We start from the raw sequence: 26,958 nt of genomic DNA on the forward strand, positions 1-26,958 counted from the left end.
TACCATTGAGAGCTGTGGGCCGAAGGTAAATATACCAAACTTTATTACAATAAAGTTGCTATATTTCCTAATCTATTTAATTATCAAAATAAATAGAAACATTACTTTAAACCATAACTACTGCAGTATAACTTTCCTAAAATTATAACTCAACGCAATAAAAACATAAACAATCACATTTATTACACAGTGAAGTTATATGCTGAATACAATAAACATCATAGCTTACCATAGGTTAACCATAAACTTTGGCCCTCGGGCCCTATATTTGAGCATCGCTGGCCTAAATGTATCATTTTAAATGATTCACAAAATAATTTTACAAAAAAGTTTTTTTTGACAACCTATGTGATAACAAGCCCCCAGTTACATGCCAAATGAGGTTTTAACTGAACGTTTGCTGATCTGCTGACGCACTCCTCAAACATGCACCTAGAGTTATCTCTCCCTATTCATCTGTGGAGTTGAGTCTGTATTCAAGTCACTGTATACTGCACAAAATTACAGGGAGTGTTGTGATAGCAGAGCTTTTCTATTTTGACACAAGTGCTCCCTCTGCTGCATCACAGGGGCATTGAGGGCACATTAATATATATATATATATATATATATATATATATATATATATATATATATATATATATATATATATATATATATATAATAATTTAACTACGGGCACTTCTACTTTCTTTGATCATTTATCCAAAATATACATAATTTTGTTCAAATTTCCCTTTCATTGTCAAACTAACAATAAAACCTACTTAAAAAATGTATACCTATTATATATTTTTTTCATATTATTCAACCTCCTTTTAGGTGTCAAAATCACTGTTTTCACTTCCCAGAGTTTTAAACTTTAACAATGAAAATAGCATTTTAAAATATTATTTATCTGGTAGCTATTAATGTATCTTAATTAAGCACTGTAAAATAATTTAAATATTTTATAGTTATTAATGTGAGACTATTATCAAGTGAGACTATTATCAATATTATTTTTTATGCAAGATATAGCTGTGGCACAGTATCAGTGTCATTTCCACCACAACACTGTAATGTTGTTTTAAAAAGTTTGTGTGAAAGATTATTTAGGTGGTTTCTATGAAAACAAATTGTGCCATCTGAGAACATGATTAAGATAGAGGAAATTATTTTTAACAACACTTGAAGAAAAATCAAGGTAAATATTGCTTGATAAGGAAATACATTTATTCTACGTCATTTCCAAACATGTTGTACTTGCAAAGATGTTTTTAAAAACCAAACAAAATTAAGGTAAATAAGAGTATTTTCTATAGATGAAAGCTAATTTTCATTTTTCACAATAAACTGTTGAAATGTGATTTCCACCACTGCCATTTCCATCACCACACACATTTAAAAAAAAAGAAAACTTTAAAAGTTCTTATCACACATTAAAAGTGGAATAACAATTTATGAGTTCATGCTCTATTTAATATAAAAATTCAGTGTAAAAATTTTCTTATAAACTCTTAACCAAATTAATTTAAAGTGTCAAGAGTGTGACAGGTGTACAGTTCAGCATTTGGTCCTAAGAGACTATTTATTTCATTGACAAATGTATAATTACTGTATTTATTTGTGAAAAGATTGTTTAAACTAGATAGAAAAAAAATATCTTGGGCAATGTTTGGCTAGCATAATTTATTTAATTTTTAAAATAAAATCTGTATATTGAGATGTGGTGGAATTTACATTTGTTCAGTTCACGATGGAAAACATGTTAAATATAAACAATTTCTTATCTTACCTACGTTTGTCCTCTTACAGATCTTAAAAATAGACAAATTGTTTAAACTCATGAGGCTATATGTTATGTTAATTTTGAACAAGTTTTTTTTTTTTACTCAATTTCACAAGGCTAAAAGGGCCGTAGTTCAATAATTGCCTATATATATATTTCTATATATATATTTCTTCAAAAATTATTTATCACATGACTAGGCACAAAGGACCAGATACTGTTTACATGTTATGTTTTTGTAAGTTTTTCCATTTGTTGCAACACATTAATATATAGTGACATACTTTAAGACCTACGGTTTTGACAATAAAACACTAACAGATACAGCATAATAAGTGCATTATTACAAATGAACACATTAAATGCTGAAATTCATGTTATTATTCCATCATATTTCTGGTTGCTACAATGTAAGGGCCAAATTAAACAAATAAATAAACAAAGTAATAGGGTTAGGCAAACCATCGTTTTTTACCAATAATTCACAAGCCTCTCCTACAAATGAGCACTGGAATTATGATCGCCGGACAGTATTGCCGTACAGTGCAGTATTGCCAAAAATGCAAAGAGTAAAAATGTTACTATTTACTTTACCTGCTGGGCAAGTTGTAACAGACAGGGTGTTAGTTGTAACACGTGCATATAAAGGCAGATTTTACACAATTAATTTAAATTCAGTTTACTTCAAATAGTAGCTATATTTATATATTTACTCAGTAATTGGCTCATTCGTGTGCTTTTACCCACGTGGGGTGTGGGCGGGGCTGTGACTTGCGCCGGAAATGGCTGCTGGACCAGTTGGCTGCCCGCACTCAAGGGACTGTTTTCCATTACCCCTGTTCCCATCCCTTCTGTCTATGTTGTGTCTTGCCGGTGTGCTTATGCTAAGATAGGGCTGTTTTTCTCCCTTTTTTCACTTTGTCCTAATCAAGGGCAAGCTGAGGGGGTGTTTTTTAGCCTAACTGTCCAAATGTATCTTTCTTCGTTTCTAAATGCTACCTCCTAAGATCTGTCTCCCCTGAAAAGTTGTTTGTGATGTTTTGTGTATGGTCTGGGGGGTCCAATCTCGCTATACGAAAGTGTAGTGACAAATAAATTGAATCTGAATCTGAATTACTTTTTTATTCTACACAGCACTGTATGTTTATTTATTGGATAACACATTTCAATCTATTTGTTTTATTATCCATTTATCCATTATTATACAATGCATTTAGTTGCATTATTAGCAATAAAAACAATTCTATTAAAACAATGTTTTCTATAAAAATAATAATAATAATAAGTTCTCAACATTACACTCCAAATTCAAACAATTATTTTGTTTGTAAAATAGGTGTCCAACAGTGTGTGGCTTAATTGTAACACCCTGTAACAACCAACCTCACTGTCTCATGTTTTCCTAAAATCTGGGTAGCAGTCACTGTGTGTTTCTTACATCTTTCAAAATGATTTAATCTTTTAGCCTAAAAAATGGTAACCACCACAATATAAGATTTTACGTTCATTTTTTCGTAGATAATTTTTTTGAAAAATAAAAATATCGAGTATAATAAAAAATACTTTCATGCTTCAAAAATGGTTTTCTCCTGTGTTTCTCATCCAACTTTCACCGAAATCTTTCAATAACTGGCAGGCAGGAAGATGTCTGCTGACACTGTGGTGAAAACCTTGGAAGCATAACATGGTTAACTTTGAGCAAATACCTTAAAACTCTGTGTTACATTTAATCCCGCATTTGTGTCCCACGCTCCCCTAATAGAAATAAAAGAAAATGATATAATAGGCCCATTTATTCATTTCAGCTTAGTTCCTTTATTAATCCAGGGTCACCACAGTGGAATGAACCGCCAACTTATCCAGCACATGTTTTACGCAGTCTATGCCCTTCAAGCTGCAACCCATCTCTGGGAAACATCCATACACACTCATTCACACTCGTGCACTTGGGATAATTTAGCTTACCCAATTCACCTGTATTGCATGTCTTTGGACTTGTAAGGGAAACCGGAGCACCCGAAGGAAACCCACGCGAACGAAGGGAGAACATGCAAACTCCACACAGAAACCGAGGCTCGAACCAGCGTTCTTCTTGCTGTGAGGCAACAGCACTACCTACTGCGCCACTGCGTCGCCTAGGCCCATTGAACAATATATTTTATTCATATTTTATTATTACATATAAATACCTTTTTATTACTAACGTTACTACTATTTAATGTGTTTACACAATCATCCCGCTCACTGATTTTTCGCTTCGCGTATAGCTTGACCGCAATATGTTGCTGTCATGTGCCTCGACGGCTTCCGTCGGTTGCGTTGCGTTGTCAACAGGACCAAAACACCAGCCGCGACAGCAGCACACGGGAGCTTAACTTCTGGTGTGATCGCTGGTCATCACCTTATCTGTCCGCCTGCATTAACTAAACCAAGTCTTGGGAAACAGCAGGTAAACTGGAAGCACGCGATGCCTTCGTTTAGCGATGCGGCGTTTGTTTAAAGGCGCGAGAGCAGTCGATGCCCCTCACCGGCACTTTAGAACTGACCGAAACTGACAGGGGGAATGCGCTGATGCGCCCAGCCATGCCCCGCTCCCCCCTTTCATATATCAATGCCGCAATGTGTGCCGTTAGTTGAGTATTTTCGTAGAGAATGGGATGAATTAAGCACGAACGTGTTTATATGCAGCGTTAGTGTTGTTTTTATAGGCGATTAAGAGCCTCTCTCTCTGCAAAATCGCAAGCTGGACAGCTCTTGTGCCCGGAGCCACTCCTGTCCCGTTAGATCGCCATCAAAAACACTCGGCACATTGTTAGTGATGTGCTATCTGTCAGCGCTCATAAAGCTTTTATAATGCTGAGATGTAATCTAACCATGGAGTCGACTCGTCTTGATGCTACTTTATCAGACTCCATATTTGGCTATTTTATAAACCGCTTTACTAGTTTTATGCTTTAGTTTGGGAATGTTTGCACCTCGAGCTAGTGTATCAATCTAACATATTCAGCAACCTAGATGAGATAACAAATCAGCCGAGTATTAATTAACACTATGAGCGATCACTACGAGAGAGTGAAGATTGAGCTCCAGCAGATGAAGGCAGTGGAGACCGAGGCCGCGGCCGAAGAGGAGCATCTGTCCCCGGCCTCTTCAGTCCCTGCTGACGTCTCCTTCACGGCTCTTCCTCGGGCTCGGAGGGACCTCTCCAGAAGCAGCATCAACGGGAGAAGTCGAAGTAAAAGCCGAGGTAAAGCAGACGGGCATGAGAAACAGGTGAATGGCAAACATCTGTCAGATGTGGCGCCGCGGAAGTCGGACTGTTCACAGGAGAAAGGACAGAATCGTGTGAGCAACGAGCAAAACCTTCACATTAAAGGGACGGGTAGACTTTTAAAGAGCAAAACAGCGGCAAACGGTCATGTTGAGTCGTGTCAGAGGCAGACGGATGAGAAATGTGAGCATCGTGGCAAAGAGGACGGGGGCAAGGTGGCCAAAAAGAGGAGAGCAGTGACGGTGGACACCTCCAAGGCGAAGACATCGCTGGAAGCGCTGAAGATGAGCATCAGGCTGCTGAAGTGGAAAGAGGTAAGAGCTCAGGACCCACTCCTGTGTCCTGACACGAGATCACATTTAACTTTTTCTGACTCTCTTTCCAATTACAGGGATTAATCGTAGTGGTGTAGCCATCTATTGACAGCGGGGATTCGTGGATTTTGTTTTTTTATTTATTATATATTAGACTTTATTAAAATGTTATACATTAATTGTAAATTAGCTTGGGTTAAATAAGTTGGGAAATGACACTGTCGTCACAGCAAGAAGGTCGCTGGTTCGAGCCTCGGCTTTGGGTCAGTTGACATTTCTGTGTGGAGTTTCTCCCTGTGTTTGTGTGGATTTTCTCTGGGTGCTCTGGTTTTCCCCACAGTCCAACAACATGTTGTATAGGTGAATTAAATTAGTTAAATGTGTGTTAATGAGGGTGTACGGGGGTTGCAGCCATGGGCGTAAATCTGATTTAACAGTAGAGGGAGGGGGCAATAAATAAAAAATTTCTTTCGAGCATTTTTTTGAAGGGGACACAAATAATACTGCCGAATTGTACTATTAAAGATAAGTCCCCGCAGTTAAAAATGGTTTTATCATCATTATTATATAGCATGGAGACTTCGTCATTATGATTATTCTCAAAGTTTTTCTCCGGTTCAATAACAAAGCAAATTTTACCTCAAAACTATTTATTGCATTGTTTGTTGTGTTGTTTACAGTCAACAGTCAACAGACTCCTGAAGCAGAATAAATGCAGGAAAAGACATTTTCCATACTCATAATAACTAACTTTAAAAACGTTAAAATGACTGATCATATTGTAAATCTGTGAGCCTGTGAAATCTGCTAAACAGCCACAACTCCGAAAACATTAAAACAATTGTTCACCCCCCAAAAGAATTGTCATTATCCCTTTAATAAAGCACAACACCCTTACCTGACACTGTACATCTGACTGACCCTGCTCTGCCTGTTCCTCAATCATTTCTTTCTCCTTTGCCTGTGATTGATTTTGTGACATTACTATTTAAGCACTCATTCTGAAAGCCAAACTGCTTAATATGTAAACTTTTTGTACTTAATGTTTAGCTGTTTTTTTATCCTATACATGACACTGAAAGGCACGTTTATTTATACTGTAGCACATTATATACACAATGGTAATTCAAAGTGCTTTACATAAAGAATACAAAACTAATATAAAAAATAATCACAACAATAAAAACAAAGAATTAAAAAAGGTTAACATTTTAATTTCAAATTAATTGAGTAACTTAAAACAGAATAGAAACTGATTACACAAAAAATACAATGGGGTTAGTGGGCTCAGTGTAGCAGTGCTCATTTAGCAAATACACAGCTAAACAATATGCTAATTAATTGTGGTCGTTAATGTTAAGTTAACATTATGCCAAGTCGTCACAAATGAAACAATGCATGGGAAACGGCTTTAGCGTTAGCAACAAGCTATTGTTAACTATATAAGTAATTTTAATCGCTAATACAGCAGATTCATGGACAATTACATTGGTAATCAGCATTTTTGTCGCAACTAATTTATGAACGAGTCTGTATTAACTACATTGAGGAGAATCGCTGTATTTAAGGTGAATAAAATCCCCTACTTACTGAAATTCAGCATTAACTCAGCCGCAGCCACACACGCAGCACGTACAAAGCACGCTGTGGACCGAACCACTCTGGGGAAGGGGAGGGGGAACTCAACTGTAAATGCATTTTAAATGATAAATGCGGTTTTCTTTCTACTAAGATAATTATTTTAGCTGTATATACATATATTTTTTTATAATTGAGAGTTTTTATTTTTAATAATAAATTTTTTTGGGAGGGGGGGGTGTTGGGTTGGTTGGAAAGCAGCCTTCGGATGGGAAGGGACATCAAAGCACCATTTTTTTTTCGAGTGCAATCAACATTTTCATAATCTAAAAAACGTTTTCTGCATTGAATAGTCTTTTATGGATTGAAAATGTTCCATGGGAGCTAAAGTTTACTATATAACTAATGTATAACTACTAATTTTACTATAAGACTTTTTTTTAGAAAGGTAAGTTTTTTTTTAAGCAGATTAAAAATGTTTTGCATTAAAAAATAATAATACAAAAATCCTTATTGTACTAGCTAATACAGAATAGTCATGGAAATATTGAGTCCCAATACTAAGAATTATTGGATACAACTCTAATGTGCAGAATATAAAACCACCGGTTCTAATCTAAATCAATTAAACCTGGTGTCTGCCTTAACTCTAACCTCAGACCCTTATCAGACACTTGGTAGGATGCATGGTAGGTCATTTCCCCTTCCTTTATCATTTTACGACATAAGGTCACTTGATAGTATCTCATTATCTCATTATTTCTCACAAAAAATAGGATCAGACAATATGATTGAGACAAATAAACAGGTATTATTATCTTTAAGTTTTATTATGGAACACATTGTTATAATTTGTAAAGTTTCTGTGCAGTTTTGTTTCCCTTCTTTACTCAATTCAATTCACGTTTGTTTATAGAGCGCTTTTACAATGTAGATTGTGTCAAAGCAGCTTAACATAGAAAACAAATTGTATTCATAAGTACTTGAGTGTGATAATTAGAGTAGGATATCTAGTTTTTCTTCTATAACATTTTTTTTAATAGTGGACATAAATTATAATTAAAGGAAAGCAATTCTGCCTGGAATGACTTAAATGTTTCTGGCTCACATTTTGTTTACTTTGTTTGACCGTTATGCTAAATGGATGATTTATCTACACTTTCTATAGTCTTCCGCAGTGTAATCGAACACTTATTGGTCGGTTTAAAATTTCAACAGACACAACACGTCTTTAACCTTGTCCTTCAGCGCCATAGACAAACGCATGCATATTGTTTTGCCTGACCATCAATATGAAGTCATCCTGCATTAAAAAAGAAACTCTCATAATTATATTGATAAGCTGTCTAATAATACCAGGCTTGCAGTACTGTGTGGTGCACAACACCTGGCAGGCTGGAGATATAGTGAACGGTCCCGTTGAATGAATAACCACCCCTTCTACTCATCTCCACTGAAATATTATAAGCCTTTGTAATTTAAAGCTGCCTTGCTAAAGGTTGGTTTCAAGTTAACCTGTCTCCATTATGCTTTTTATCCCGCCTGCTACAGTATATTGAAGGCCTGGAGGTGTTCCCATCAGGAGTTTTGAAAATGTTTTGAGGACTATCAGTATTTGAGGTTATTAAGAATCATATAGATCTAGTTGGGATAATGAGATACAAGGTATGATATTACATGTAAGCAGTTGACACAAACGCATGAAGTTTAAGAGCTGCCACTTGAGCCAAAGAGCCAGAACTGGCTGTCAACACAGCTGCCAATCTGATGGCAGTTGTTGTCATGACCCATTCATTGTCTTCACGGAGTTCAGCTCAGGTTTTTGTGCTACTAAAATTAGCCTCGGCGAAACTATGGTGCTGTAATTTGTTAGACAGATGCATCACAGGAGATCATTTGGGATCAGAAGTGTGTATGAACTGGTAGCGTTGTGATCCATTAGTTTATTTCTTAATCCTCCAACTTTTATTCTTTGTTGTTATATCAGATGAACACTGTAACTTAAGAAAGTGAGTTATCCCATTTGTTTTATGTTACAGCCTTATTCCATTGAATAAATTTATTTCTTTAAAATTCTACACACAATACCCCATAATGACAATGTGAAAAGATTTTTTGAAACTGTTGCAAATTTATTACAAATCAAAAACCTTAAAAATCACATGTACATAAGTATTCACAGCCTTTGCTCAATACTTTGCCTATGCACCTTTAGCAGCAATTAAAGCCTCAGGTCTTTTTTTGGGAGTTTTTGCTCATTCCTCTTTGTAGTACCTCTCAAGCTCTATCAGGTTGGATGGGAAGCGACAGTGTACAGCCATTTTCAGATTCCTTCAAATATGTTCAATAGGATTTAGGTCTGGGCTCTGGCTGGGCCACTTAAAGACTGTCACTGAGTTGTTGTGTGTTGTTGTGACCACTCCATTAATTTTTTTGGTGGTGTGCTTTGAGTCTTTGTCCTGCTGGATGATGAACCGTCTCCCCAGTCTGAGGTCAAGAGCACTCTGAAGCAGGTTTTTATTCAGGATGTCTGTACATTGCTGCATTCCTCTTTTCCTCTATCCTGACTAGTCTTCCAGTTCCTGCTGCTGAAAAACATCCCCACAGCATGATGCTGCCACCACCATGCTTCACTGTAGGGATGGTTTTAGCCTGGTGATGAGTGGTGCCTGGTTTTCTCCAAACGTAATGTAATGTAATGTAATGTAATGTAATGTGTATTTATATAGCGCATTTATTGTGTATGGCCATACACCCAAAGCGCTTCACAATCATGAGGGGGGTCTCTCCACATCACCACCAGTGTGCAGCATCCACTTGGATGATGCGACGGCAGCCACAGGACAACGGCGCCAGTGCGCTCACCACACACCAGCTATAGGTGGAGTGGAGAGACAGTGATCGAGCCAATTCGGTGGAAGGGGATGATTGGGAGGCCATGATCGTAAGGGCCGATAGAGGGACTTTGGCCAGGACACCGGGGTTACACCCCTGCTCTTTCACGAGAAGTGCCATGGGATTTTTAATGACCGCAGAGAGTCAGGACCTCGGTTTAACGTCTCATCCGAAAGACGGCGCCCACTGACAGTATAGTGTCCCCTTCACTTTTACTGGGGCATTAGGACTCACACAGACCACGGGTTGAGCGCCCCCTGCTGGCCTAGCTAACACCACTTCCAACAGCAACCTAGTGTTCCCTAGTGGTCTCCCATCCAGGTACTAACCAGGCTCAGCCCTGCTTAGCTTCAGTGAGTAACCGGTCTTGGGCTGCAGGGTGATATGGCTGTGTAACGACTGGCATTCACTTCAAAGAGTTAAATTTTAGTCTCATCAGACTAGAGAATTTTATTTCTTATAGTCTGAGAGTCCTTCAAATGCCTTTTGGCAAATTCCAGGCGTGGAGTGGCTTCGGTCTGGCCACTCTGCCATACAGGCCTGATTGGTGGATTGCTGCAGAGATGGTTGACTCTCTATAAGGTTCTCCTCTCTCAACAGACGAACACTGGAGCTCAGATAGAGTGACCATCGGGTTATTGATCACCTCCCTAGGGCCCTTCTCCCCCGATCACTCAACTTAGATGGCTGGCCAGCTCTAGGAAGAGTCCTGGTGGTTTAAAACATCTTCCACTTATGGATAATGGAGGTCACTGTGCTCAATGGAACTTTCAGAGCAGCAGACATTTTTCTGTAGCCTTCCCCAGCCTTGTGCCTCGAGACAATCCTATCTCTAAGGTTTACAGACAATTCCTTTGTCTGCATGCTTGGTTTGTGCTTTGACATGCACTGTCAACCTTGGGACTTTATATAGACAGGCTTTTCAAATCATGTCTACTCAACTGATTTTACCACAGATGAACTCCAATTAAGCTGCTGAAACTTTTCAGGAATGATCAGTGGAAACAAAATGTACCTGAGCTTAATTTAGAGCTTCATGGCAAAGGCTGTGAATTCTTCTGTACATGTGATTTTTCAGTTTTTTTATTTTTTAATAAATTATTTTCTCGCAAGTGAAGCACTCAGTTTTTCCACTTACGTACAAAGTCTTCCATTTAAATGTTGGAAGATGAGACTCTGATTGGTTTATTCTCAAAACACACCTATAACTCAATAAGAGAATAAACTCAAGCCTCCTAGACCATGTGCCACGGCACAAAGCAGTTTTTTCTATGGTTAAAATAGCAAAAGTGAATTCTGAAATGCCCTTAATGTTTTTGCACCCTGCGCTTTGGACTTTGCACCTAGATTGTCAAAATAGAGCCCTATGAATATTTCCCGGATGCACTGTATATTGAATATTATTTTTATCATCACCAACTTTATCATTATTATTATGATAAATACTATTTAAATAGTAACAATAATAATCTGATTGTCTGCTGTTTATTTTCACACTTTCCTGTTATTTCCATTTCTGTTCTATTGCTGTTCATGTATTCTGTGTTTACTGTATGTTGTTTGTTTTGCACTCTTAATAAAAAATAAAGAACAAATAATGGAAAATTAACTGTGTTTAACTATGAAAAGAAGTTAAGTCAACTTTATAGTTTCAAGTTGCAATGGGTTTATTCACTTTTTAAGTACAGTTAAAGCGATAGCTCATTCATTTTCTTGTCGGCTTAGTCCCTTTATTAATCTGGGGTCGCCACAGTGGAAATGAACCGCCAACTTATCCAGCACATTTTTACACAGCGGTCGGATGCCCTTCCAGCCGCAACCCATCTCTGGGGAACGATAGTTCACTGTAAAAATAAAAATCATTTACTCATCCTTTACATGTTCAAAACCTGTTTGTTTCTAACTTTTGTTTAACACAAATTAAGTTATTTTGAGGAAAGCTGGAAACCTGTAACCATTGACTAACATATCTGTTTTTCCAAGTAAGTGGAATGTTTTCAGGTTTAAGATTGTGTTCAACAGAAGAAAGAAAAGGTTTGAAACAACTTGAGGATGAGTAAATAGTGAGTTTTTGTTTTAAGTAAAATAACTTAGCTCTGACAATGTACCTAATACTATTTTAGATGAAACAAGTAGAACAGAAAAAAACTTTGAGAGACTTTAGTCTTGTTTCTTTAAAGAGTGTGTCTACATAAAATCTAATTAACACTCTATAAATAAAAAAGATACAATTAAAATTAAAAGTGTATTATTGTTTTCCAAGTCTAACATTCAAGTAAAGTAATTCAATGATAAAAACAATTCAATAAAATTAATTGTTAACAAACATGACAAATGGTACAATTTCTTATGCGTAAATGATTTTAAATCATTATACAATCCCAGGCATGAGAAACACATGCAAATAATAAATTATAATACAATTATAATACGATATATGATCACATTGTGATATTGATGCTGAAATAATATATTGTGCAGCCCTAGTCATGATGATATTCTTCACAAGCTGTCAAACTGATAATAAGAGAGTGAATGCTGTTCCAGAGCACATTTTCAGATTTTGATGAAAGATTACCAAGACACACCATTTTGTTCTGTGGATTAACTGAAGTAAAATGTAATTGATTTTAGTTAGTTTGGATTTCATAAAGACTCTAACATTGGTTAGCTACTAGTTAGCATCACCAACTACTTCCGTATACAATGACGAATGGAAGTGCATGGGTCTCAAAAAGTTCAATATATGTCATGGTTGCAAAGACATAAAAAGTAATGCAGTTGAACGCTGACTTTCACCATATGGTTGTGGCCTCACTGTGGTAAATGATTAAGCACAATCTGGGATAATCCCATGTTCCTGTATTCCCACTGCTCTTCTTGCCAGTACAGCATTGAGCAATAGAACATTAGTACTTAAGGTTGTATTTGTATGTGTTGTAATGTGTCAGACCAGGTAAACATATCTATTTGTCTGGAACAGATGAGAAATACTATATCTGAAGAGGGAAAGGCTGATAGTGGCAAGGTCAATGATCCTCTGTAGAAAGAGTGGAAAACAGAACTGTAACTGTTAGACTTTCAAAGACATATTGTATTGCCTTTTCTAATAAGAGATTGTTTGGTAACACTTTACTTGAAGGGGGTGTTCAAATCACGAAACCGTTATAATCATGAAATGAAAGAAAATTTGCTTTTATCACTGACAATATTGTCATTTTCTGACTGACATCACTGTCATTTTTGGGTCATATTTACAGTTATGCCATTTTAAATGGCAAGATGACATTGTTTGAGATGTCTTTATCTTTATGACAACTTAAATTAATGGTTATGATAAATATATTGACCATAACCTGGTGTTTACTGTCATGAATTTTGACATTACAAGACAACATAACATGTCATAAATCTGTCATAAACATAAATGTCAGGAGGCCATTAATCTGATCGGTTGTTGCTGTCTTGCTAATGTCAAGTTGTCATGACAAAGACAAAGACATTTGATGATGTCAGGTTGTCCCAACAAAAACATGTTTCAAACAATCTTTGCATTTAAAGCATAATTAATATTTGACAATGAATTAAGCAAATAACATTTAATGACAGTTGTTATAAGCATGCATACAATCTTATAATGTGTCATTTTTTGTGTGAGTTTTACCTTCTCATCGTTTCATGACAGTTCCACGTGTCTTGTACCTTCAATCCCAAGTGACTTCATTTAGTTAAGTCTAAAGATGATTGGATTGTGAAGGCATGTCCTCATTATCTCACCAGCTCAACCTCAACTCTGACAGAGCAATGCAGTCTTACTTATTTTTTAAACATATTATAATTATTAAATATAAAGCAAAGCTACAATAGTGTTAACATTTTGATGCAAAACGTTTAAATATTTTGGTTATTGTTTTTTTTTTCAAAAGTACAGGTCATTTAAATGAATAAATAAATACATTTTAGTTTTGTAAAATAAAATTCTGCCTTCATTTCATCCCAGTTCTGCTTTTTCTTAAGTTAATAATGATTTTTTGTGTGAACTATCCCCTTAGGCATTAAAACATTCACAAATCCCTCAATTAAGCATCAGATTTTAAAATTATTCTAAATGAACGTTATTAGTTCAGTCAGTACACTAACAATATGTGCTGGTATCAACCTCGCACAGATGTATATAAATATTTATTCAACCAAGATAGATCTAATTGAATTTCCCAGTTCAGTTTTACCCTGCTTCATTCTTGATTTATTAAACCATAATTCTAGAAGAAATAAACCATTGTTTTTCAAGAGAATTAGGAAATGGAAAACCCTTTTTGTTTATGCCAGTTTCATGCAGTAATCTATCAACGTCATCTGCACAAAACTGCTGTACTTCAGATTAAAGCAACTGGAGAATATAAAGGTCACTCATTAATTGTTTTGGACTGCCTAGAAATGTTTTTTTTGAGCACACACTTTAGTTTTCATTTGGTGTGTCAGTTGTTTTAATTACATTGGTTTTAGCCTCATACTTCCACTTCAGACATCCTTAAAGTTCTGTAGTAGTTTAGTGTATTTGTGAGGACAACTGTTGCCAAACCTGCAAACTTGTGCATATTCCTAATTTGATCACAGACTTGTGGCTTGTCGTGCGTGCCAGGTTAACATTATAGACACAACTCCTCACACTACATTAGCCTGTTAAACAGTGACATAATCCTCCCAAAATCCAGCTCAAGGCGCATAACCTAGCCTATACTAAGCACACTGCATACCTGCATCCTGATTAGTGCCCTTGATAACTTATCTCACGCTCAGCCCACACTGCAGCCTAGTCATCACATACAGACTCGCACAAATGCACATGAAGCTTACATGATGAGTATAATGCATCGAAGCCTGAACACAAATGAGCTCAAATGGATTTTCTCCTCTACAATAATGATATCTTAAACATGTCTCTGTTGCTGAAGCTTACAGTAACTATACAATAACCCTCAGTACTCTAACTACAATTCTGTTTAATCGGTTATTCCTTCCCCTATACTGCTCCATTTACTCCTGATTCTCATTTGGTTGGAGGGTAGGGGAAAGTATCATATAGTTCTTTGAGTAAAGATTTTTTGGGGGACCATACTACAAATGAAAGAGTACGAGACATTTCCCTGAATACACTAACTACTGTGGCAACATGGCTGCCAAAGTGAGCAAGGAGACCCAGAAATATAAATAATTGGTATTAATAAGGCTTTTTCAGACTGATCTCACAAGGGAACATAACTGTTTTCATGTTTTGTAGTGACTAATTCGTACGAAGTCATATGAAAATGAATGATTTTAATATCACTATAAAGTGCCCTTTGTTGTCCCCATTACAATCATGGAGTTATTTCGGCCATTTTGTGTAATAATACTATTCTGGTTGGATACAAGTAATGCATAAGTACTTTAATACACTTTTGTACAATAGTATCTGCATTTAAATTGGTTTTCTTTATTTTATTCCACTTTCTTCTAATGCATCACTGCCCTTCTCTTGTGTCCCTTATGCTGGACAGCAGACATCAACCAAGCCTAATAATAATAAAAAAACACATAATCAAACAAATTTCACTTTTCCTTTATTGTTGCCATAAGTTTATAGCAAATAAAAAAGGTTTTTTGCCATTTTATTTGTATTTTTACAAAAATATCTTCAATTTCATATACGTCCCTGAATTTAATGTCCACCCTGTCATTATGGGTCACTTGGCCCTTTAATTACTAATATGATGCAATCAGTGACATCATCACCAGAAGGTTGACATATTTGAAATGAGATCAAACCAACAGCATCAAGAAGAGTAAGTACTTCGTCTTATTTTTCATTTTTATCATCATTATGTGTTCATGGTTTGATGTGGTCACGCATAACATGTCCACCCTGTTGGCGTGAACATCTGAAAAGTAAATATTTTTTTCGCCAAATGTTTAGGTATATTTGTCAAAATACTTAAAAGTCACCTTCAAGTTAGCTTGTTATGATTGCTAGTGTCCCACCATGTGCTTAATAAAAGCAGATTAGCTAAAATTGTCCACCCTGTCATTGTCCACCCTGTCATCAAGGCTGTTATGACAGGGTGGACATCAACCGCTGAGATGGGTAACATTAGACTACGTATCACATTTAATGACAATTTAGAAACAATATAACTAATTGTGAAAACATATTTTACTGTATTTATTGTGTGCTAATAAAATTACATTTTTTTTGAGAAGTATGGGACTTAATGGAGCTGAGATAGCAAGGCGTTACAGAGAGCGTCGAGATGCAGATCCAAACAGAAGAAAGCAGTATCTTGAGGGAGAGAGAGCCAGGTGGCAAAGAGACAGGCAGACTCGAAAGAAGATGAGTGTCAGTGAAATAAGTGAGCATGAGAGGAGAGAAAAGAGAAAGAGATGGAGGAAGGCTAAAAGACAATGCTTTGCTTGTGTCAGATACACCACCCATCTCTCCTGAAGCTCAGCATGAACCAGGGCCATCCAGGTTGGAATCTATAGTAGACATTTAGGGATATACTTAAGCTGGTTAAATGTATTTTGAGATATTACTTGTATGTAGAGTATGTCTTGACTGAGTCTCTCTCTAATACGCACGCAAACACAGAAGCGTGTGCACATGCAGGCTCACAAACTCTCTCTCACACACACACACACACACACACATAAGGACACTCAAAATTTTCCCTGTGTGTCTGTGTATGTGTGCGTATATGGAGAGAGACTGAGTGTGCACTTTAGAGATTTATATTAACTATCTTAACTGGTTTTGAAGTAAAACTTTTAGGGGGAGTGTAAAAAAGTTTTTTGTTTTCACAGACAAAAGCGTCAAGGACAAAACATTCGGAGAAGATTAACAAGAAAACTAAAAAAGAAGATTCAACAGCTGGAGATAAAACTTAAAGCCATCACACATATTAGTATTTTGTGATTTTAATGGTTAAACTGAAATGTAGTAACGTTAAAACATTGTTTGAGCTGTTCGTCATCCCAGAGCATGTTCTTGAAGCCAGGGATATGAAATCAAAGCCAGGGATATGGAATTTGTTAAGACAAAAGTGCACAGTATACATCTGTTCTTTTATGACTCTGTTTAAGTGTGTTATTATTGGCACTTCAGTCTCTCTTCCTTCAGTTGTCCTCCCTGTCATGTTACCGTCCACCCCGTCATATGTCATTGTCCACTCTGTCATATGCACTTTAACTGAAAAAAATAAAATGTCTTTATACAAAAGACAATCTTTAGCATTTGTTCTTTTAGGAACATTTAAGGATAATTTGGTTTTGGATAAATTCTGGTCAGCTATGTTTCCTATATTATTTTTTACTTTAAATGGTATGTAACTCGGGCAAAGCTCTGATAGCAGAACATAGTTTTTTGTTATTTCCAAAGTTTTTGAAGTTCTTTCTCATATAAAAAAATATATATATAAGAAAAGGGACAGAAATATGTTGCAAAGGTGTATTTTTTAGAATGATAACACTGTCAGAAATATTTGCTTTCTGTATCTATTCGTCCCTGACAGGGTGGACATATTTTGTAAGTTGGTCCAAATGTTTTTGCTTATAATTGTTTTATTAAAGGTCCGGGAGCTGGACCAACCAGCAATTGTTGAAGTTTAAAGTCTTCTTAAAAGAATAAATATGTGGTTTAACAAAAAACTTGAACACTGTCTTTAAGAAATTTTCATCTGTCAAAGGCACTCTATGGTGATATTGACCCGGCATCCAACCCCGCCTCTGCTCCCGCTCCTGGTGTGAATCCTGGTTGTTTACATGCACGCTGATAAAATACACATTACTCATGCATGCGCTATATGAAACCAGAGAAACAGGCTTTTCTGTTTTTCTTTTATGACACGAGGTGTCGAAACGCAGCAAGTTGACAAAACTCAAGTTTCTATAATATGATGATGATCTTATTTTGACTAAGCACGGCTATGAAGCAGAAAGACTTATAACACTAATTCTCGGCCTTGAGTTGGGTCTAAGATGAACAAATAATTCTATAAAACATATATATTTTTTGTATTCTACAGAATTGTCATAATTAATAATCATGCAAAATATTTCTTAATTGATCTTAGAATATCTCTCCAGTTCTGTCTGTACATTGTTTTCCAGTTACATTTAAAATTGTTTTCTGTTCTTAATTTTAAAATTATAATTGTATAATAAGTATTGTATTTGTAATTAAAATTTTTAATAATCCCAATTATTGTTTTGATCATATTTTACCCAAAGTTGGGTTGGGCTATGGGGTGGTTTGCCCAGGGTGCCATTTAAGCCAAAACCGACCCTGACAAGCATATTTTAATAACATTCATAATTTCAATTATGTTACAGTCATGCTCTTTAAGAAAATGTGTAAAGAAAATTGCTAGATTTTGCTAATGATATCTCAAAAAATATGGTAAACTGACACCCGATGATGACTTGACAGAATAGTCTTGTGGCAGGGAATTTGGTTTTTAAAGCACGCCTGGTCATTTTTTCTAAGTTTTCTTGTGGGTACATCCATGAATATAAGCACTGTTTAAACACACAGTACAGTTTTGTGCTTCTTGCAACATGATTCGCCAATCATAAGGGATGCATGAGGAAACCCTGAGGGTCATACCTTTTCAAACTAAAAACAACATAGATCACGAAACATTGCGAGTGAGTAGTTTTATAAACATTACAGTGCTTGCACCTTTTGAAATGACAACTGCAGACAACATCTTATATCACAACATTTTATACATATGAAGGTGTAGTAGGGATAGGCAATATAGCAGCCATATTAATTTTTTTCCAGAAAAATTACGATTTACTATTTCATCATGATTCTTTGTGATGTTGGTTTGCTATTTGGAAGTTGTCCGAGCAGTCCAGTCAGACTTATTTCCTTATTTTAAAAACAAATACAAGCCTTACAAATGTAACTGTATATTACAAGGTAACCAGGGGTGTAAATAATTTGAGGCTTGACTTTATATAAAGAACAGCAAACATTTGGACCCAAAGTGGACAAAGACAAAAAAATAAAATAAAATCAGTCATTTTTTTTCATGCCAAAGATAAAACAAAGAAAAAAACAAAGATTATGTTTACAAATCCACATAATATACACTACATACCACTGAGTTCATAATTGATGGTAATGAATGTGTCATTGTACAGTATAATGAGAAAGAGAAAGCAGAATTGCTACTGATACAGTCTCTGCTGTAGCACAATACCACAATATTTCTTCTAAAGACGGCCGGTGTCCGGCAAAGATTAGTTCCAACCCTACAGACACACCTGGGCTAGCTGATTAAGCTTTTTCTAGATACGTCCTTGCCGGTGTGTAGAAGCAGGTTGGAGCTAAAATCTGCAGGACACTGGACCTCCTGGACCGAGTTTGGACACCCCTGTTTTAGGGGAATATTTTCATATCGTCTTATGCTCTGATGGGCCAAGGGGAAGGCATAGAGCTATAAAACTGAATTGTGGTTGAGCCTAAAATTAATTGAGATTGTAGCCTTGATGTTTATAATGTAGGAAGGAATAGTTTACTACGCTTTTGGGGAAAAAGTCATTCAGATGCGAGTTCTTGTGTTTCTGATACAGTTAGTTGTAAACATGGTTGGTTTTTACCTTTTTGTCATAAGAATGGCTTGTTTATTGTGTTGTGACTGATAGTTCACCTCCTTCACTTTCCCTCAAATATCTTCTTTCCTTTGATCCGGCAGTTTCCGATGGGTAGGCGGACAGCCTGCGATATCTACTGGCACGGCGTCTCTTTTCATGACAACGAGAACATTGTCTCTGGGCAAGTCAACAAATTCCCAGGTAAACTTTACAAAAAGTAGTTCTTGAGAGATCTTGTCACAGTAGAAACATCATCACTGTTATGCCAGGAACATACTGCAAGATTTTCTTGATTGGCACATCGATGATTTTCTCACACTACAAGACTAATGTCATGTGTACACAGGTATTTTAATATGTACACAGAATGCATTATCTACTATATGCAGTATGCATAGACTATTTTTGGGCAAATGACCTAGAGAATCCTGTCAAAATTGGTTTGTGACACCTAAAAATACTCAAATAATAAATAATATAAATAATAAATAATTAATAAATAAACAATGATACTCCCCAAGACTTTTCCAATGTACCAAGTATTATTTTACCCACACTGTCTTGCAAAATAAAGGAATGCACAATTAACTAACAACAGTTATTCTCTGTGCATTTACGAATGAATTAATGCAAACAATAAACAGAAATGCATGCTTCTGCCAACAAATCTTGATGCACACGGAGAGATCATTAAAAATACATTATTTAAAAAAAAAATCTGACTAAAAATGTTTGTGACAAAAAAAATAAGTTTTTTTTTTTTCTTACTGATAAAAATAAACAAAACCCAAAATAATTCTTACCTAGCACACATGCAACATTGGAATAAATCTAGGCATGGGGCGATAACCGTTTTCAACTGTTTTAGTTCACCACGGTTTAGAAAAGTCAAGGTTTTAATATTGACAAAACTACCTATGGAATATTTACGGAAGTTTCTTCAGTATCTCCAGCTGAAAAGGACCCTCCACATCAAAAGCTACTGTTCCAAAATGCTTTAAATGTTTCTTAAAATAAAATATATTGAGATCAATGGGGAAAAATGTTGTTTTTACCCAGATTAATTAAAATACCATGTTATCCTGAAACTTTTATCCAAGTTTATCAAACCGTCAGAATCTTATACCGGCTCATGCCTAAATGATTCACATCCAGTCAAGCAGTCACATAAGTCTAACCACAGAAGGTCAAATATTTTAATGCATCCACAGCTCAAATCAGATCTGAATCCTATATGACCTGAAAATGTAGAATATGAAGTGCATGCTGATGTCATAAGGCAAAAACACACTCTAGCGTGAGTTTTCAGATACCTGATACAGTTTTGGGTTTCAGTCACCTGATACTGCTTTTTTATGTGGACAAACAGCCAAACCACATAGAAAAAAACTGCAGTTTAGCAAAAATATCTATATGTGTGTGGACCGAGCTTAACTGGCTTACCATTTAGTCACTGTTGGGTACTCGGCACACAATGAATCGTAAACATGGGCACACATTACAAATCATTTCAATAGGAAGATTCACTCACATCTTTGCCTGTTCTATACATTTTATACCAAACATAAATGGGAAGTGATACATTAAATAATAGAGCCAGATATTAGTCAGCTATTCTCATGTAAAGAAAAGGCATCTCAGAAGGAGCTTGCAATACAAGCTGTCTGTGCCCTGATTTGCTCTAAAAGTAAACAAAAGGATGATGGAGAAATGGTTGCATTCACAAGTTTGGTTGAAAGTCTATGCCTCATCCTCCTAATCTTGCTCTCCTATTGGCTGTAGTTGCATTACTCCTCCTCCTGAACTTTTGTTCACTCAGTGGTGGTAATTCTTTCACTCCTCCCCCTAATTTTCACTGCACGGATATAGCTTTATTCTGAATATTGAACCATATGGACCCTTTTCACAAGCCTGATATGGCACGTTTAACTGTCATCAGCATCTTAAATCCTTGAAAGTTTTTAATATTTAGAATTTTTTTTAAAGCGTTTGAACATTTGCACATGCATTATATCATCTTTGCATTAAATTACAAAGAGTGAATTAATGCTTGTGTGAGGCGTTTCTAATACAGAGTCTAGGGGGGTAGCACAGTAAATTTGACATCATTCTCTCCTCTGGCTGCCATCATCAGTCTCACACATTTTTTTTCCTTTTACTGAAAGTCTTGATAACACCATTGTGGACTCATTCTTTTATTATTTCAGCAAATAAAATCTTTGTTGTTTTCTCCCATTCACTGCACTCTTAAGTTTTCCCAGCTATGCCGACTTCGGTTACTAAGAAACCCGGAAATGTGAAAAGGGTCTATTGCATATTTCATAAACATAAACACACAAATACATGCAATGATTGGTTCAGCTAAAAATGAAGCTCTTAGTTGTAAGAGTAGAGTGCAATCCATAATCTAAAACAACATGAAAAATAATAAGCACTGCTGATTTTTAATGTCATTGTGATTGCATCAGATGCGGGACATGTATGTTCACTTTTATAAGCAGTTGCTTACCATGTTTGCATCTCTCATTTGAACGCACTTATAAAATACAGTTGAAACCAGAAGTTTACATACACTGTATAAAAAGGCACATAACCATTTAAAAGAAGTCAGATGTTAATGTGACTAAACTTCTTCTTTTTTAGGTAAGTCAGGATTATCAAATTTGTTTTTGTTATGCTTAATAGCAGAATAATGTGAGAGATATTTTTTGAGAAATTGTTATAACTTTTCTTGAAAGTAAAGTTTACTTACATTAAGATTGTTATGCCTTTGAAAAAGCTCAGATGATGGTGTCAAGGTTTTGGAAGTTTCTGATTGGCTAATTGACAACATTTGAGTTAATTGGAGGCACAACTGTAGAATAGTATTTAAGGAAAACCTTAAACACACGGCTTCCTTGTGTGACAACATGGAAAAATCAACAAGACAGAATCAAAAAAAAAAAAAAGATTGCAATTTGCTAAATTACACTGGGAAAAGGAATTATTTTTGGAAGACATGTACTGTGGTCTAATGGAACTAAGATTGAATTGTTTGGCCATAATGACCAGTGTTACATTTGGATGACAAAGGGGAAAGCTTATAAGCCTAGGAACACCATCCCAACTGTGAAGTATGGGGGCGACAGCATCATGTTGTGGGGCTGCTTTGCTGCAGAAGGGACTGGTCCACTTTACAGCATAGATGGCATCATAAAGAACATTATGTAGAAATACTGAAGCAACATCTCAAGACATCAGCCAGGAAATTAAAACTTGGCCACAAACGGGTCTTCCAAACAGACCATGACACTAAGCATACTGCCAAATTAGTTCAAATGTGCTTTAAAGACAACAGAGTGACCATCACAAAGCCCTGATCTCAATCCTATAGAACATTTGTGGGCAGAGTTGAAAAAGCTTGTGCGAGTAAGACAGCCAACAAATTTGTCTCAGTTACACCAATTCTGTCAGGAGGAATGGGCCAAAATTCCTTCAAATTATTGTGAGAAGCTTGTGGAAGGACACCCAAAACATTTGAACAAAGTTATACAGTTTAAAAGCAAAGCTAACAAAATACCAAGGAAATTTATGTAAACTTTTAAAAGTCTAGAAATTAATAGAAAATTATTTTTAAAAACTTCTCTCATTATTCTGGCATTTAGCATATGTAAATGGTTTAGGTAATCCTAACGGACCTAAAATAGTAAACGTTTAGTATGATTTACCATCAGACATTTAACAAAAATGGTTATATTCCTTTTTTTAGTGTGTATGTAAACTTCTGGTTTCAACTGTACATGCAATAACAATACAACAATCTGACCTGTTTATGTCTCACTGATTTCCACTTGGGCTGATATTCCAGTATTGTGCCCACTGTCTCTGGTGATACTGATTCCTGTGTAAATAAATAAAGTGTTATTTTTTAAAAGTTTTTTTTTTTTAACTCAAAACTGTTTTGAAATTAAAATATATGAAACAAAATGTGTCCATAAATCACAAACTGTAACTATCAAAGTCTTTGCTAAAACAAATTTACTTCAAAAACTCAAAACCAGTACTAACTGTTGTCAGACGAGCAAACAACTGTGCATTCGAAAACACAATTAAATGAATTTCTAGAATCATAAAGCTGCTGATACAGGCCACATTCTGCACTTACTTTTTGAAGAAAGTTTTCAGTCATAGGGTGAGTATTGTTTCCTGAAATCTTGAATTCATTAGGGAGTGCTGCTGACTCATGTCTTGGATGTAATATGGCTGTTTTCATAGCTGTATTGACAGTTGCTTTCACACAGGCAGGCTGTCCAAGCCTGTGTGTGAACTCTATTGAGCCACTGAAAGAAAATCATCAAGTGATTTAATGAAACTGCTGGGAAATAGGGCTTTAAAAATGTGTCATTTTTGTTGAGAGCATGACTCCCCTGTAGGGCTATAAACGGATGGGGAACGACGGCATCTCTGGCCTTTGTGCCATTTCTTTTTGACTTCACTCTGTTTTCTCATTAACTATCCTGTCGGTCAGCAGGAATGATAGAGATGCTGAGGAAGATAAATCTGAGTCGAGCTGTGCGCACCATGCAGGAGATTTACCCGGAGGAGTATAACTTCTATCCACGATCCTGGATTCTGCCTGAGGAATACCAGCTCTTCTGCACACAGGTACATGCCTGGTCGTAGCTGAGGCCTGGGGGCTGTTGAGAATTGTGCAATAATTATGGCTCTATATGTACAGTTGAAGTCAGAATTATTAGCCCCCCTGGATTATTAGCCTACTTGTTTATTTTTCCCCAATTTCTGTTTAACAGACAGAAGTTTTTTTTCCAACACATTTCTAAACATAACAGTTTTAATAACTCATTTCTAATAACTGATTTATTTTATCTTTGCCATGATGACAGTAAATAATATTTGACTAGATATTTTTCCAGATACTTCTATACAGCTTAAAGTGACATTTAAAAGCTTAACTTGGTTAATTAGGTAACTAGGCAGGTTAGGGTTATTAGGCAAGTTGTTGTATAATGATGGTTTATTCTGTAGACCAGTGGTCACCAAACTTGTTCCTGGAGGGCCGGTGTCCAGCAGATTTTAGCTCCAACCCTAATCAAACACACATGAATAAGCTAATCAAGGTCTTACTAGGTATACTTGAAACATCCAGGCAGGTGTGTTGAGGCAAGATGGAGCTAAACCTTGCAGGGACACCGGCCCTCCAGGACCAGGATTGGTGACCCCTGCTGTATACTATCGAAAAATATAGCTTAAATGGGCTAATCATTTTGACCTTAAAATGTTTTTTTTTTTCTTAAAGTAAAAACTGCTTTTATTCTAGCCAAAGTTTTATTCTAGCCAAATAAGACTTTCTCCAGAAAAAAAGTATATTTTTTTATATACAGTTAATTAAAAAAGAAAAAAGTCTAAGGGGGGCTAATAATTCTGACTTCAACTGTATATATGAATGATAAATAAGACATTATGCACTATGAATGTTCATGAACAAATATTAGTGAACTTAATAAAACAGCATAGTCTTTATCTTGGTTAGTGTTTTTTTATTTTTACTTTGTTTTAAAGATCAGATCAATGAGGGTGTCTGCTCTAGACATGTACAGATATTATCATGATGATCATTATGTTTATCGTATGGAATGGGGCCTCCTCAGCAATAAACAATCCACACGCATCTTTTTTAGGGTCTCAGTCTTAAAATGTCTTAAATCTCAAAAGCTTCATTTTAGGCCTTAAAAATTCTTAAATCTATTGAAATGTTGTGGGTCTTAAATCTTTTTAACAGGTCTTAAGTTTTCTTTGTTGTATAGCTACTCAATCTGGCCATTAACACCCATACAATCACCACCAATCCATCTTATTATAACATTTTTTTAATAGCATTTAATTACTTTCTTACATTTACATTTGTTTAAAAGTTCTCCATTTATTTACTGCTTAGGATACTGACCTGACCCATATATTTATATTATTAAATTATTATTATTATTGTAGACTAAAGTAATTGACAGCTATGTTTTGTTCTATTCTTGGTAAGGGTATAGGGTTTGTGAATGGATATATTTGAAAATTAATAAAACTTTATATATATAAATATATTAATTTTACATTATTAAATGTACTCTATTTTAATCATTGTTGATAGGGCAACTGAAATTCTTTTCTAACTGGGATATTAAAAAAAACCTCTTTAGCATTTAGCCCTATATAAGTCTAAAATTTTATTCATAATGGTCTTAAAAGTCTTATATTTAACTTGGGGAACTCTGCAGAAACCCCGCTTTTTGGATTGCTGCTTTCAAGTGTCAATGATGCAGTGTTGCCAGATATTACTATGAAAAACAAACAAAAGCATATATGCACCATAAAATGCACCAAAATTAGCTTAACATCTTTTATCTTGCAAAATTATACATAACTGCTGAACCAAGCCCTCCTATATCCATCTTGATTAAAAACCAAGCGTGCGGTCGTTGCCAATAGCCTACTGGTTAGTGCATTGACATCTGGCACAGCAGTGCTCACAGCAATCTAAGTTCGATTTCGGGTCGTGGTCTTTGCCAATCCTTACCCTACCAATGCTTTCCTGTCTTCACTCTCCACTGTCCTCTCCATTAAATGTGAAAAACCCTGAAAAAACAAACAAACAATCATGAAACGCCTATTAATAACTGTATCTGGCAACATGGAGGAGCAGAGGTTGCATCTGGCAGCTGCTGTGATTCAGACACATGAATTCATTGAACTGTATGATTCATTCATTCATTCATTTTCCTTCGGCTTAGTCCATAATTCATCAGGAGTCGCCACATTGGAATGAACTGCCAAGTACTCCAGCATATGTTTTACGCAGAGGATGCCCTTCCAGCTGCAACCCAGTACTGGGAAACACCCATACACTCTCATTCACACACAAACACACTTGAACACTACAGCCAATTTAGTTCATCCAATTCACATATAGTGCATGTCTTTGGACTGTGGGGAAAGTTGGAGCACCTAAAGGAAATCTGCAATAACATGGGGATAACATGCAAACTCCACACAGAAATGCCAACTGACCCAGCAGGGACTTGAACCAGTGACCTTCTTGCTGTGAGACAACAGTGCAGTAAGCAATAGGCAATAAGTGCAAAAGGCTTAATCTCAGTGGTGTGTCTATAGGCAGATTGCTGTGGTAGCAATTGGTCAGGACAGAATAACCGTTAAACCAGGTTAAGCAGTTTAGTGACCAGACCAGCAACAACTAATTGTCAATGACAAGTTTGTTACAAGATCTTACAGTTACAGGATTTACCCATTCAATCCCCTACCACATGTTAGCTCTGTGATTTATTTCTTTATTTGTTTATATGGGCTGGCTTTTATTTTATTCTGTTTATCCTGTAGGGTAACTCAAACTGTGCTTCTTCTTATTGTTACTGTTTTTTTTTTTTTAGAACTAGTTTTGGGATCAATTATTTTTATTTATTATAAATATTTACATGCATTTTTCT

The 26,958-nt window shown here is 35.9% G+C and overlaps 1 protein-coding gene across 3 annotated transcripts in view; it reads left to right on the top strand.

The window, feature by feature from the left end:
* Positions 1 to 4,087: 4,087 nt before the first annotated feature.
* ttll11 (tubulin tyrosine ligase-like family, member 11) overlaps positions 4,088 to 26,958 on the top strand; it is a 62,945-nt gene continuing 40,074 nt past the window's right edge. For 2 of the 3 annotated variants that reach the window (XM_073950473.1, XM_073950474.1), the window contains exons 1-3: positions 4,088 to 5,356; positions 19,570 to 19,669; positions 23,979 to 24,112. In XM_073950473.1, the coding sequence (XP_073806574.1) occupies positions 4,823 to 5,356; positions 19,570 to 19,669; positions 23,979 to 24,112 (768 nt within the window). In that variant the 5' untranslated portion in view covers positions 4,088 to 4,822. 3 annotated transcript variants of the gene reach the window in all.

This window comes from Danio rerio, chromosome 5, assembly GCF_049306965.1.
Source record: "Danio rerio strain Tuebingen ecotype United States chromosome 5, GRCz12tu, whole genome shotgun sequence".
NCBI lineage: Eukaryota > Metazoa > Chordata > Actinopteri > Cypriniformes > Danionidae > Danio > Danio rerio.